The sequence below is a fragment of the Tetranychus urticae genome, chromosome 1 (genome assembly GCF_039701765.1).
Source record: "Tetranychus urticae isolate SD_2017Ah chromosome 1, NJAU_TeUrti_SD_1.0, whole genome shotgun sequence".
Classification (NCBI taxonomy): Eukaryota; Metazoa; Arthropoda; class Arachnida; order Trombidiformes; family Tetranychidae; genus Tetranychus; species Tetranychus urticae.
The window spans coordinates 16,480,471-16,495,826 of record NC_142958.1 but is presented as its reverse complement, the minus strand read 5'-3'; the positions used below and the strand labels follow the sequence as shown (position 1 = coordinate 16,495,826).

General features: G+C 33.0%; 1 protein-coding gene across 1 annotated transcript in view; it reads right to left on the bottom strand.

Annotated features, from left to right (window-relative positions):
* Positions 1 to 3,552: 3,552 nt before the first annotated feature.
* LOC107359058 (uncharacterized) overlaps positions 3,553 to 15,356 on the bottom strand; it is a 64,725-nt gene continuing 52,921 nt past the window's right edge. The window contains exons 6-13 of the mRNA XM_015925504.3: positions 8,884 to 11,470; positions 8,705 to 8,800; positions 8,431 to 8,541; positions 8,126 to 8,343; positions 6,439 to 6,642; positions 5,438 to 5,624; positions 4,739 to 4,874; positions 3,553 to 4,079 (exon numbers count right to left, since the gene is read on the bottom strand). Coding sequence (XP_015780990.2) covers positions 4,028 to 4,079; positions 4,739 to 4,874; positions 5,438 to 5,624; positions 6,439 to 6,642; positions 8,126 to 8,343; positions 8,431 to 8,541; positions 8,705 to 8,800; positions 8,884 to 11,470 — 3,591 coding nt within the window. The 3' untranslated portion in view covers positions 3,553 to 4,027. The remainder of the gene's footprint in view (positions 4,080 to 4,738; positions 4,875 to 5,437; positions 5,625 to 6,438; positions 6,643 to 8,125; positions 8,344 to 8,430; positions 8,542 to 8,704; positions 8,801 to 8,883; positions 11,471 to 15,356) is intronic.

Below are 15,356 nucleotides of genomic sequence, written 5' to 3'. Positions count from 1 at the left end.
ACGCCAATAACTTTGCAACCAGGCATAACTTTGACCTGGGAATCGAATGCAGTGAGTTTGGGGGACATTCATTTTTTATGTTTCAAGGACAAGGTCATTCAAGGTCATTTTTCGGAAATCGCTGCTGCTCATGTTAGAGGTCATTCTGAGGGCCGAACATCATTTTCGAAGACTTAAAATCTTCCTGATCAAGTTTCGACACTCTGTGATGAACGCTGCTTGAGTTATTGACATTTAAGTTTCAAAACTGCGTTAATTTACATTTTTTATTTTTAAGAAAACTCGAATTTTTTATGCTCATTAGCCCTAAATTGGAACTAATAGGCAAAAAGAATTCATCCTTAGTTGTAAAAATTGAATAAAACCTTGTTAAATAAACTTGCTTAACTCCATTCGTGTAAAGCGCTCCTGGAGCTTTGAGCAGTCACCTGAATCGCTAAAATGTGGAAGAGAACAGTGGAAAGTGGAAAATGAACTCAAGTTTTGATTACGCCCCCAATGAGCATAAAAATAAAAATGTAAATTAACGCAGTTTTGAAACTTAAATGTCAATAACTCAAGCAGCGTTCATCACAGAGTGTCGAAACTTGATCAGGAAGATTTTAAGTCTTCGAAAATGATGTTCGGCCCTCAGAATGACCTCTAACATGAGCAGCAGCGATTTCCGAAAAATGACCTTGAATGACCTTGTCCTTGAAACATAAAAAATGAATGTCCCCCAAACTCACTGCATTCGATTCCCAGGTCAAAGTTATGCCTGGTTGCAAAGTTATTGGCGTTCAACATCTTACTAAGTAGCTGAATAGCCCTGTATAAATAGCAGATATGTTGGTCCAACTGAGGCTGCTCATAGACTATTTTCCTTTCCCATGCATTATAATTCACATCCTGTTGAAAATCTACCTGTACATCTCCCATCTCAAAACTTCGTTCAATTTAATGAGAATAATGCACTAGCAGCAGCCGCAGCTTTAGCTCTTAAGCACACCAAATTAACAGCTTGGTTTGAGTTTAACAAAAGTTCAAGTCATTTTCACCTTTATCATGAAATGCCATTGCATTGTTGTTTCAAAAAAAATACAACAACATGGACGCCTCGATTGAACAAAAGTGATACCATCGGAAGATTACAGATTGTATCACCGAGACAACCAGAAAGATTCGCGTTGCGCTTGCTATTATTGAGAATTTCAGACGCTAAATGTTTTGAAGATTTAAGAAAATACAACGGAATTATTTACTCAACTTTCACTGAAGCGGCAAGAGCTAGAGGTTTAATAGAAGATGACAGTGAATGGGATGCTTGCTTGACAGAACTTTCTCAATTTGCATTTCCATCTCATATTCGAGAAACTTTTGCTTACATCCTTATATTTGCATGTCCAGCAAATGCTATGCCTCTATTTGAAAAGTTCAAAAATAGCCTTTCTGAGGACTATCTTCGTGATTTTCCGCAAGACATAGCTTACCGAAAAACTCTTGAAGACCTGCAACATATATTGGATGTTCACAAAAAGAAACTCTCAGATTATGGCTTTGACAATGTAATTGTTAATCCTCCTTTGTATCCTACCATAAGTGATAATCAAATAGCAGACTGTCATCAATGCTTTCAATCTGATTATTCACGGGCAAATTCAGAACAAAAGTTCATACTTGATCGAATAAGAAATGCAGTCAATGATCCATTCACATGTGAAAATGTATTTTTCATTGATGGCCCTGGAGGTACTGGAAAAACATATATTTACAATTGCTTAATTAATTGGTTGATTGGTGAAAATCGTGTAGTAATACCCGTAGCTTGGACTGGAATGGCTGCTATACTTTTAAAGAATGGAAGAACTGCACATAATCGCTTTGGTTTACCTTTAGAGTTTAACGAATGTTCAGTTTCATCAATTGTAGCACAGAGTCCAGAAGCTGAATTATTGAAAAAAACATCTTTGTTCATTTGGGATGAAGCATCAATGATCCCAAATCATGCGTTGCGAGTAGTCAATACACTTCTTCAGGATATAATGCGAATCAATTTACCTTTTGGTGGCAAAATATTTGTATTTGGAGGTGATTTTCGTCAAATATTACCAGTTGTAAGTTATGGAGGGAGAAAAGAAACAGTTAATAATTGTATTAAGCGTTCACCACTGTGGCAACATTTCAGCGTTTTGCGTTTGAGAACAAACATGAGAGCTAATTCCGCCTCTGATGATTTCAAGAAGTTTTTATTACGAATAGGAGAAGGAACTTACCCCAGCCATCCTTTAACGAATATTATTTCTCTACCTCGATCATACATACTTGGTTCTGAAGAAGATATTGTTTCTAAAATTTTCGGGTCAAACAGTAACCAACTAACGGCCAATTATCGCGCATTTGCCAAATCTGCTATTCTTTGCCCAAAAAATATTCATTGCGACGAGATAAATGATAGAATTATCAATATAATTGATGGATCTGAAAGAATATATTTGTCAGTAAATTCAATTGTAGATGATGAAACAGAAATATCATCACAATATCCAATGGAATTTTTAGATGCACAAAACTTTCCAGGTCTTCCTCCACATTCATTAAGACTTAAAATAGGTGCGATTGTGATGTTGCTAAGAAATTTGAATTTGAAAGTAGGACTCACTAATGGGGTAAGAATGTGTGTAAAAGCAATGTATGACAATGCACTTAAACTAGAAGTTATAACTGGAACTGATACAGGCTCTATTGTCTACCTCCCGAGAATCGATTTGACACCATCTGATACTAAATTACCGTTCAGGATGAAACGTAGACAATTTCCCATCAAGCTAGCCTTTGCGATCACTATAAATAAATCACAAGGCCAAACGCTTGATAAAGTTGGGTTATATTTACCTGAACCTGTTTTCTCCCATGGCCAACTTTATGTTGCGTTATCACGCGTGTCACTAGGATCAAATCTATTCATACAACTACCAAACAGAGGAAATGATTTACCCGTTTCAAACAAAACAGTAAACATTGTTTATAAAGAAGTTTTGTAAATTCTCACCATAATATGTAATTCACTTTCCAGATTTGATCTTTCACGTAATTATGTATGTATCGCAATCGATTCAAATATCGGAAACATTGTATTGGCAAATGAAAAAAAATTATAACTTAATTTTCGTCACATTCAGTAATATATTGAACATATTTCGATCATAAAAACCAACAATCAATTTTGCGTTCTGAGTATGTTTATATTTACTTCATTATATCAAGATCTGTAGAATGGCTGCTACCGTATTTCTTACGATCAGTCATGATCGTGGGTTCCGCTAGTTTTTGTAAACAAATTATCCCAAAACATTACCAGTTAACTCAAGTGCTTGGTTACAATAACTGGACTCAATCAAGAATATCTATTGAGTTATGATTAAAAGCTGGCAAAAATTGCTTTAGCACTTTGCTTTGGCTCAACTTAAGTCAGAGGCATTCAGCATTCGTCCACCGTGATCAAATGATAAAATATCAAAAATTTTAAGACCAAAACAGTTGCAGTATTTCAATTAAAAGAAAATGATAATTTGATACTTTTGTACATTGTTTATGTTTTATTTTTAAAATTTTTATTACATTATTAAAACAAGATAAAATTGCATCAACAATTAGTCTAATATAAACATAGAGATATATTCATTATTTATAACAATCAAGTATTAATAGGAATAAAATTGCATATCAATAATGTGTTATATGTACATGATGGAAGAAGATTACTTTAGAATTTGTAAAATTAATTAAATGAATAATCAGATTAATTAAAAGTTACTAAAGGTTTCTCGATGAGAATGGAAAGTATTTTACACAAATTGGTCATTTAAATTGTTTTGATATAATTATTGGAAGAGGATGAAAATTGATTGGATAGATCTCTTGTAATTACAATTAGTAATTTCATTTATACTTTTGGAGGGACTTCTGTTGACCAAAGTCTTTGAGATAATCAAATGAACCCAACTTGAATCCACAAAATTATCCGCAAAATTGTTAACAGTTTCATTGATTAGTTCAATTTAATCCAGCGATCAATTGAATATTCCAATGCAGCCAGCCATCTGAGAAGTAAAAGAAAAGTTAATTGTTTTGTTGACCAATCACTTGGAATAAACCAAACAGTTTCTCAAAATGTGCTCAGAAAAAAATGTTTTCCTTCTCATGATGGTCAATTAATAACCTCTCGAAAAAAAGGAATAATTTGATAAAAGTTGAACACTCAAGTTGCAACAAGACTGGGAGTTGGAACTGGGAGTAAAATGGAAACATAAATGGATTTCAAGATGAAATTAATAAACAGTTATTACATTTGAAAAGGCACTCATCTAAAAACGAAACAATGAAAAGGATCAAGAAAATTCATCTCTTGAATTGTGAGCATTTGATCAAAAGAAAAACGGCAAAAAATTCTGACAACTACAGACATGGAAAATGATGAAAAGGCTATCAAAATAATATGGATTTCATTCAATTCTGTATCTTGCGATTAATCAGTTTCAATAGTTTTTGAAATTTGTAAACTTCATGAACTGACTCAATCTGTAAAGCAAAACAAGGAAAATAAAAAAAGTTTATTTTCTCGTGAAATCACAGAACCAATTAACATGAAAAATCTTGAGCAACTTGTAATGTTTTCGATGATATATGAAGCTTTAAATGAGTAAAGTTGAAACATTTTTTTCGAACTTCAATATTTTCTTTTTTTTCTCTGTGCAAATACCTTTTCTTGTCAATTTCAGATTCAGCCATGAGCCATAAATGTTTCATTTTTCGATCCCAAGGAATAATCTCAAATGTATTACGTTTACCAGCCAATGAAGTACTTTGAACTTTACATCCGTGAAGATAAAAAACTCCTGAAAAAAGTGTGATAAAATATCTTTTAATGAGGCTGAAAAGGGTGAGAATGAAAGGAAACGATAAAAAAAAGTTTCGAACTAAAAGTAACAAAAAGTCTAGAAAACATGATTGAAAGATGGAATATCACATTACTTCCGAGTGAAGTTTTTTTTGTTCATTCAATATTCAACATTCTTCTTGGCCAATCTTGTGACAAAATTTTACTCTTAAATTTCTGTCTCATCAGCTCAAGAATCAAGAATCAGTCAGATGTTGTTGAACAGCTTTTCATGGAAATTCTGCCTTTTCTATTTTATTCTTCTTCTTTTTCTCCTTCTTTTCATAGCCTTTCTTTACCGATTATGCTCATCCATTCAATCCAATAAGCTAACATGATAATGTAACTTTGTTCTTTTTGTTACACTGATAACATTTTTATTACTTGATAAACACAGAAATGAACTTATTCTTGACATTGTTACACAAAACTGTTGGATAACTTGTCAGGCAGTTTAAATTGTTTGGATAAAGAAAAAAGGATTTTCTGTTTCACCATCTTCTATTGTATTCATCTTCTTACCTAAAGCTGTTGATGATGATAAATCTATATATGAATAGAGACAGGCGTCTTTAAGGACAAAATATCTTTGCTTCCAAAGTTTCCGTTTTTGTCCGAAAATTCCGAGATAACCTCGACAATCGAAGTCTTTTATGGCTAAAGGTTTAATGTGAATACAGCGAAGTGTTTTTTCAATATAAGAGTTGGTCTAGAAGAGAAAAGAAAAGAAGAAAAAATGCTGATCAATTACGATTATTCAATCAATTTTTGATTAAAATCAGTTCAAGAGACTATGAACATGATGAGTTACAAGTGAGGTGAAAGATGAGCAAAAAATGAAAGAATTTTTGATGGAATAAAAACTCATTTAGGTAGAAAGAAAGAAGCAAAAAAGTGGACGAAAAGGATGAAGATGGTTGAGATGATAAAGATGAAGATGACAGGAATCGTTGAAAAGAGAGAAAATTCAAGGTTTGGATTCTTTGCTGGGACTGAATACGAATTAGACTTTGCTAGCGGATGAATTTTCAAGCTAATTTCTTGATTGAATTAGAAACTGATTCGCTTGTACAAATGCAAATATCAATTTTTTGTCGTTTGTAACCTGTGGTTAAAAATTATGTTACATTGAGTTAATAGGCAAATACTAGGAAAATATTTCTAAACTTTCTGAACTTTGTATTCAAGTCGTTTCCATAAAGATTCCATTGCTTTTGCTGAGCTGAGCCTTTTTGATATCCTTAATATCCAGAAATTAAGCAAGAGAACCAAAAATTAGCTCAGAAAATTGTCTCTGAATATTTCGGCTCATCTTGGATCTAAAGTGAATTAGCATAATGAAAAAGTTTATGCTATGCCAAGAGAAGATAATGGCTTTAGAGTAGCAATAAAAATTATAACAAAATGTATTGATTGAAAAACAATCGAATTATATCCATCAGAACCTTTTGCAACTTAATTTTTAGCCAAAGGTTGTAAGCGAATGATCAACTTAACATGATTGGACTTTTGGATGAACTTACTCGACTAACTTTGTTGGCTGCCGATGATAAATGTTGTAACCAACGTTGAGCATTTTCTTCGACTGTTGTGCTTAAGTAGTTCGATGGACCATCCATTTTGTCGATCCGAAGTAAATAACGATTCTCACAATGGTTCACTGTGGATGGAGGTATCAACGTGATTGTACAATTTTGTAGGTTTATTACTCCTAAAGGATCAATGGTCTGTACAAGAGTAAAAAATAGAAGAATAAATGAGACGAAATTTAATCAAAAACTTAATTTTCAGCAGAAAATCACTTTGGATGAAACAAATATGAAGTAAAGAGCCAAGTTTTTTCTGTTCCTTTTTCACTCATTCTTCACTTTCCAATCGTACTGTTGAAAAATGTTGATTCAGATGATACATTCATGATGAATAATCACTTTCGCTGATTAATTTTTTGCAACATGTTCCAAATTGCTTCGCTAAAAACATTCAGTCTGCTTCAATTTGCATCAAATTTGCAGAATTGATTACCTTTCATGTAGTATTTGGAGCAATTTTATTGCACAAATAAAATTGAATGAATACCTTGACAATTGGGAAAATTAATAAACTAATTGAACTCTCGAGCTACTGGTTGGATTGACTGAAAATGGTTATTCGAAAATCGGGATTGCCATGTTTTTTGAAAGAAAATCTTGAAAACGAAAAAAGATTTGAACCATTTTTTATGGCGTTAAACGTCAACTTTTATAAAAAACAATTTAATGCTCGAATAGACTTTTTTCAAAACTAAATTGTGAAGTGTTGATTAAAGTGTTGTTTACAAGATTAATGTCCGTTTTTTCAGATTAAAGTTTAACTGGCATCATTTAACGATATTGTAAAAAAGCTAACAATGTTGCTGAGAAAAGTGATAAATTCAAGAAAACAAGATTGACGCACTTTTTATGCTCCAGTTTTAGTTTTTTTACACAAAAAAAGCGTTCTTCTTGAACAAATTGAATGAAAACTTTGGATTCGCTGTCAAAACTAGCAAGTTGTGAGTAAAAAGGCAATCAGCTTTGAAATTTTTTACAGTTAATTCCATGAAGTACAGATCAATCCTGCTCTACTTTTGTTTTCGTTGTCAAATAACCTAAAAGAAGATCAAAAGGAAACTTTTAACTTCTTTTCTAGTCTTACATCTTTCGATCAATTGTGGAAAGAATCGATCAAAATGGTCAATTGAACCACAAAAAAGGCTTAAAACACTATCCTTCAAACTCACTGTAGTACAAGAAAATTAAGATATCGTCGTTTGAACGTCAACAATGCCTAGTTCGTGATTCATTGCTTTCTAATAACTCACTTTTTAGACTTCTTTACAAGAAATAAACAAAACTAAACTTTCTTTTATTCCCATCAAGCAACTCAACTCCAAGAATAAAATGAAGTTACGAAAATCAAGCAAAACTTGTCAATGGAAATGAACTTGATTTCGGTTCATGCATTTTGATATTGATTTCTGGGTTTTCAGGTACTAAAGAAACCATTGAATGGGTTAAACCCATCAATTTTTAATCAGAATTTGCAATTTCAAAAGTCCAATTCTTTGGTTCTTTTCTCTAAAAACTATAAAACTAAGATTTATCGTTAAACAACATTGAACTTTTATCGGTTTATAACTCATGCCAGTGTTATGAATAACATCAATAAAGAGATTGAAATATCGAGACAAACCTTTGGTTGATTGTACCAATAGAGACAATAATCTGGCCTCAAAACAAACCACCTTTTCTTCCAGCAAAGAGATTCATTTGAAACATTGGATGACATTAAGCTGGGTGATTTACGGTTCAAGTATCCACTGAATATTTCATCGTCATCTTTCAACTCTTTCAAAGCTGATTTCAATTTTTGACAGGTTCGCACAAGTTCAAGTTTCAACGTTTCTGATCCTGTTTGAAATGAAGATAAAAGCAAAAGCATAATTTCCGAATGTTATTATCGTGCGTTTAAATTTAACTTGTTATGTGTTACATTACCTGCATGAGCTAATCTGACAACCTCAGAATGGGAAGCATCAAGAACATTCATATCATTAACACTAACAACAATATCACCAACTTCAAGGCCACAACTTTCAGCAGGAGTTCCTAAATTGGTAAAGACAGGGAAAAGAAGATAAACGAAGAGAAAAGGAAATGAAATCATTTCAGAGGAAAAAGGAGAAAATATATAAACGAAAAGTGTCAACAAAAGTTGTGTTATCAACAATTTAATCCATGTGAAAGTTGAAACATGAACAATTTTTCTTACCTCTTTCAATAGCAGAGACAACAACAGGACGACTCCCATGGATTCTGAATCCAAATTCACCATTGAGACGTTCAACTATAACAGACTTTTCAACATCTAAAAGGAAGAAGTACAAAGAAAAATGATTTTACAAATGGAAAGAGAAACAAGGAAAAAGTTGCATTTTGCTAAACACTTACTAAACGCATTGTCCAAAATTTTCTTGTACATTTCAATGGAAGCCTTGCGATGAATCATTCGGTGAGTTACAGCTTCATAGTGTTTCTTGAATCCCTTTTCCGAAGGTGTTGACTCGATGTCACCCTGTGGACTCTCGGTTAAACCGTCTCGCCCCTTGCAAGCCTCATCAACTTGCTCTTGTTTGTCAAGTCTACGTTGACCCCAAACACGAAGCTCATCATGATGACCAATGTAAAACCATGGGCATGACTTGTAAGCATCCGAGTAAACTCCAATGTCTTCATCATCGTCCTTACGGTAGCTCAACATGTCTTCAATGGTGGCTGACTTGCGGTATGGATGGGGTGACCGAGTGGCTCCTTTACGAGTCCCATGTGAAGATGTGCTTAAAGCACTGCAAGACCCTTGACTTGGACTGGGTTGACTACTGGTTGTTGTTGATGGACTACCATGGGAAGCACTTTCACCACAATGGTTACAGGTAAACTGGTGGGTACACAATGGGACTGGACTGAGTGATTTACCCGGTGAGCGAGTCAATGATCGGGTTCGCCTTTCTAACGGTGGTCGCTTACCGTTGTTTGCACAAACCTTGGCTGTTCCAGTTGGACGAGAAGACACTAGTTTATTATCATGATGATGATGGTTGTTGGGTTGCTGTTGTTCATCACTCATTTTGACTAAACTTTCAACATCACTTCTGTCTACTGATGCTCCCATTGACGCACTCTTTTTACTCTCAATAAATCGTAATTTCTTATTTAAACTGGAACCTTGAAGTCCACTTGAAGCTTCTGGAAAAATATTATCACCATTATTATTATTGTTATTAGCATTACTTGGAACATTATTAGTTTCATTACTATTATTGTTGGTTTCATTGGGAGTAGAGTTGAGGTTCTCTTGAAATTCTTTACATGGAACTGGTGATTCATGAGAATATGAATTCATTTCAATTGCATGGTGAACCTGTGATCCTGTTATTACACCTTTATTGTTATGATGAGTTCCCATCGATAACGATTCCTCATCAATTTCCTGGGAACTTTGCTGGGTCAATGAAAATTCCAAACGAGCCATATCCTGTTCAGTAGCCTGTGATGATTCACCACCCGTATTGTCCATCCTTCTCTCTTCCTCTTCCCTCTCATCTTCCTTAACGTTATTATTCCCAGACGATTTATCACCCAATAGATCGAAATGAACACCAGTTTGATGATTATTACTTTTAACTTCTTCACTTTCCTCCATTAAATGATAGCCTTTACACTTATCACTATAATCATCATCATCATCATCATCATCGTCAACCATTTCACCAATTTGCTCCTCAACTGATTCACCAAGAATTGAAGTTTCCTCTGAAAGTTTAACTCGTTTACGATTCTCATTGAAATGATCACATTTCGTTGAATCAATTTCCCTTTCAATAGTTTCTTCAGTTGGAGTCTTTGATTCACACTGGTCATCCGGCAAGTTAGACTCTGGTTGACCATCGATCAAGAATGAACCCGATGTTGTTGAATCGGAAAAGGAAGAAGGTGAACTGACTTCAGTTCTGTCAGGAAGTTCCAATAAAGAAACCTTCTTTTGAACACAATCACTTTGCTTAATCTGATCCTTCTTTTGATCCTCTTCACCTTCTTCACACACTTCGTCTTCCTTGTTATTTAATGTTCCTTCTGATGAAGATGACTCTTTAAGACCTGGAGTTGGTGAAACTGATTGACCTGAAAGCTCAAGTGATTTAAGGCCTGAAATTTCTTCCGAAACTTCAGATACAGTGGATAATTCGCCCGACAAGGTGCGTCTACAAAACAATCCCAATGCAGTCAACGAAAAGGCTTCCTTCTCATTTGTATTATTACTGTTATTATCTGACGAGAAAATGTCCAAATTATCCGATTCAACTGGATCACCTTCACTATCTTCACCAGCATTTGTTGAATCATTTGAATTTGAAGTTGCTGTTGTTGTTGAAGATGAAGCTCCTGTTCCCATTGTTATTGTGGTCAGTGTTACTTCATAAGTATCAATTGAACTCTCTTCTGATCCTTGACCAGTTTCATTTGGATTATTTGAATTATTCTCTTTCCTCTTTTCTTCCAAATTCATGTTTACTCTTTTCGTTTTCAATTCCATCTCATCTTCTAACCCATTCTTATCATCTTCAAACTTTTGTACATTTTCACTTTCGTTTTCCTCTTCTTCTTCTTCTTCTTCTTCTTCCGACTTGATTGTCACTTCTGTTGATGTTGGTGAACCCATTGAAGCTATTCTTGCAACTTCAACGATTGTGGCATAATCACGTCCTGTTGAGGAAGGATCTGATGAGAAAACTTCATGAATAGGAGTAACTGTTTCACTGTTGACACCTTGAGTTTCCGAATCAAGCTCTTGATCTGAAGAACCTTTGGAAATCAAAGAATCCGAAAGAGGAGATTCGACAAGCTCTTTGCGCCAACCAGTACATTCAAGTTCAACATCACTTGAACCCAAATCAATAAGCTTATCATCATTTCCACTTTTATTACTCAATGAACCAGATTTTCGTCTAACTCGCAATCCAATCGGAGTTAGTAGAACCTGAAAAATAAAACAATTTTCATTGAACGACTTATGTTTCAATAAAATTCATCAATAGAATGCATCAAGTTTCAGAATGAAAACTATCTCTCACTTCATTTCGCCATTCATCGTTCAAAAGCATTCAATAAAGTGTTTAAAAGCCTGCTATCAAAAATGATAGAAAAATGCCAAAATTACTTCCGTACTTTTTACAGATTTTAAATTGAATGAGAAAGCGAAAAAGGTGAAGATCTTCGAGAAATCCCAAAATTAAGAGTTTATAAGCCAATGAGAATAGACATAATCTTTAAAGCTGAGGTAAAATAATACATTTGAAAGTAATCAGTTGGTTATTGGACAAAAAGATATTAGAAACATTGTTCAGTTGAATCACATATCCTGATGAAAGCATGATCATAGAAAATTTAATGGAAAATCGAATTGAAAATGTTTTCATCGAAATTCAGTTACAGCATTGACTGGAATAGCAAACCAAATAATGAAAATGAAAACATGAATATAAAAAGCTTTTCTTTAAGAACACTGAGTTTCATGCTAAAGACATCAAAATAAACTTAAAATCTCTCAATTCCATGATGTATTGGAGCTCCAAAATCAATTTTGAAATTATCACTTCAACTCATAGCTAATAAGCAATAAAATTTTTGGAACAAAATGGTTCATGGAAATTGCCAGCGAATACTCGAAGATAAACTGAAAACGTAAAGTCAAGAAGCTTCATGAACACCTTTTACTTTCAACCTTCAATGTTGAGCTAAAATGAATAAAAAAGATTGAAAGACAAACAAGGAAAATTCATGTTAATTGAAGGATCGAAGTGATTGGCATGGTAAAGAGGAAGTTGGAAACTAGAAGAATAATGAAAAGGATATCGATAAAAATCTTGAGATGAAAATGAAGATAAAATCATCTTAGAAAGCATTGGAACAAGCCTGATGATGAATTCAATTAGAAGCGATAAATTTGCTTCCTTTTCCTCTTCCTTTGCGTTCCTTTTCACTTGTTTTCTCCTTTATCCAGCTTCTCTTTTCACTTCTCTCATCGACATGATCATCATTGAATTTTCCTTCATTTTCTTGCTCTTTTCCAAGTTATCCCAGTTGACCCTTTTCACAAGGAAACACTTGGAGTTACTTAAAGCAACTGCAAAGTGAACCTTGGGAATCCTGAAGCAATCCTTCAAAATTTCAAATAAATTCAACCCTGAAAATAAAGAAACATAAACTAAATCAAATTTCTTTTGACTTTTTTTCTCTCTTATATTCACATTCAATAATATTCCCTTCTTTACAATTCTTACAATAACAGTTGAATCATTTTCAACAATATCCATGAAAGAAGAAATAACGATCAGAGAAAAAACAAGTTGAAAAGAATCTCATTTCTTGCAGGGAATCACAGAAGATCAATTAATGTAATCATTTATCAACAATATCTTGTGATTTCCTTTTCATCACCAAATCATCAATTCAATATCAACACTGATAACTTAAACTCCCTGTAAATGTTTTAAAAACAGAAAAGCATTTAAACTTTCAACTTGCTGATAACTTCCAAATCAACTGGTTCAATATTTGAATTGAAATGTTAACAAAATTGATAAAGTAAATTTACAGTCGGAATAATACTTTTTATTGAACCATGAAACAAATTGTTTAACCAATTTCAAAATTCAATCGAAATTTGAAATGAAAAGTTGTTTTCAAATTTTCATCAAAATAAATAATCTCATTCTTCAACTTGATGGAAACTAGAATTAACTCATTTCAACATTTGAATATTTGGTGAATTGCATGGAAAAAGAAATTGCATCTTTAGATGAACTTTGCGATTAGACGAATTATTTCATTGGAAAAATTATGAATTTACATTTTTTCCTTTTCTTCTGAACTGCCGATTGCTTTGATTTATCGTGTGTTCAGATGATTCTTTGTTCCTTTTTGTTCCATTCCTTGACAAATTCATTTTCTCTTTCATCATGAATCTCTGAATGACAGATCAAGGTCAATATGTTGACACTTGGACCATCTTTATTCTGATTTTTCTTTTGTTGCTTTTTCTCTTTCCCTTTTCAGTCTATATTTATTCAAGATTATCATGATTTTTGTGACTTATATTTTGTCATCAACTTGTTTGCCTTTCATCTGTGGTTATCGAGATTCTGTTTCTCATCAAACAACTTATCATGTCAACAGAGGCGAAAGAAAGGGAGCAAAAAAAAGAGACAAAAGAAAAGAGAAAATATTGCAAATTCTGAAAGAATGAGTTGACTTGAGCATCTCATGTTGAGATTATAAAGACATGTTAAGAGCATTTTTATTAATAAACAAATAATCACTTTGACCCAGATAATTGTGATAACCTGATATAATTTGATGGGAAAAAGTAAGAAGATGAAAAGGGTAATCATGAGTGGCTCATGAAAAGACAAAGTTGACTGAATGTCAATTAACGGCAAAAAGTGAACATTTATTCCATTCTTTTTGTTGCTGCCCACTGAAATTCAGGGAATTCATTTTTATTAGCCATTAATTTTTCCTTCACATTCGTTATCTAATAACTAATAGATTAGAATTTATTTCTCACTCAAGTCCATTTACTGACCATTTCTTGAAATGAAATTCTGTCAACATTCCTAGGAACGAAAGGTTAAGAAAAGTTTTTTCGTCGAGAAAATGAGCGAAAAAGTTTCTCACAAAACTGAATAGATAATCGATTTATTGAAACCAAATTTCGTCATAAACTAATATTTTGATGGAAATTTTGCATTTTCGCTTTTCTTTTCGTCAACTTATATCGCTTTAAGTGAATATCAGAATTTCAATGAAGATGGAACAAGTTTTCTTTATTATTCCAATGTTTATGTTTTAGCTTCTGAATTTTGCTTGAATCGTTCACCATTTAAATTTTAAACATAAAAGGCAGAATTTTGCTTTTCTTTGTTCCTTTAACAATGTTGATCAAGATTTTAATGGATTTCCCTGTTGCAGAATTCATTATCAGAATAGTTATTATCTGAATAATTTCTAACCTCATTATTATTGTAAACAGTTTAAGTTTAACCCTGGGAAGGGAAAGAAGATAAAGAATGATTATGAAGATGGGAATGATAAGTTCGTTTCTCTTTTCATGGAATAAAAAAACTAAAAACTTGGAAGTATTTTTAGGTTTCAACTTATTTCCTCTTTCCTATCAACTGGCTTTTCCCGGCAACTATAATTACATTTGGATGGGAGTGAAGAGAAGGGAGGAAATTTTAAATCAAAAGAAACCCAAACAAAGTAAACATTTTCATTAACTCAATTATCTTCATGTTGAATGGATAATAATTTAAATTGTTTCATTCAATAACCAATTGCAACTGCGTTCCCATTAAAATTAGCAAAATTGTGTGGAAACAGAAATTATTTGATTTTCTTTTAAATCGAAAGGAGTGACAGAATTAACCTCAATCCATCATTTCAATGAAAGATTGTCTGGAGATCTGGAAAATACCAAACATTAGGAAACTGTGGTCACAATCAGCCATAAAATGTTTCACTTCGTTAGTCAAACTCAAATCCAAATTAATCTCTTAATATACAATTCGAACCGATTAAGAGTAATAAACCTCACTGAATTTGGATTAATCTGTGCTTCAGTCTTTTCTATGTTCATCTCTGGTCAACCAACTCAAGAAAATAGATTCATCTTAAAGCAAATAATTCGCCAATTCACAAACTATCTATAAATTGATAGTCAATGCTTCAAACTTATTGTTACTTTTCAGAGAGTGAAATATAACATTCAAATGTATGGGTTCTAAGCACACTCAGTGAGAATGTTTTCTCGCTCAATTCATTAAAATTTTTGTCAATTGTTCTAATACTTATTCATCCATCAT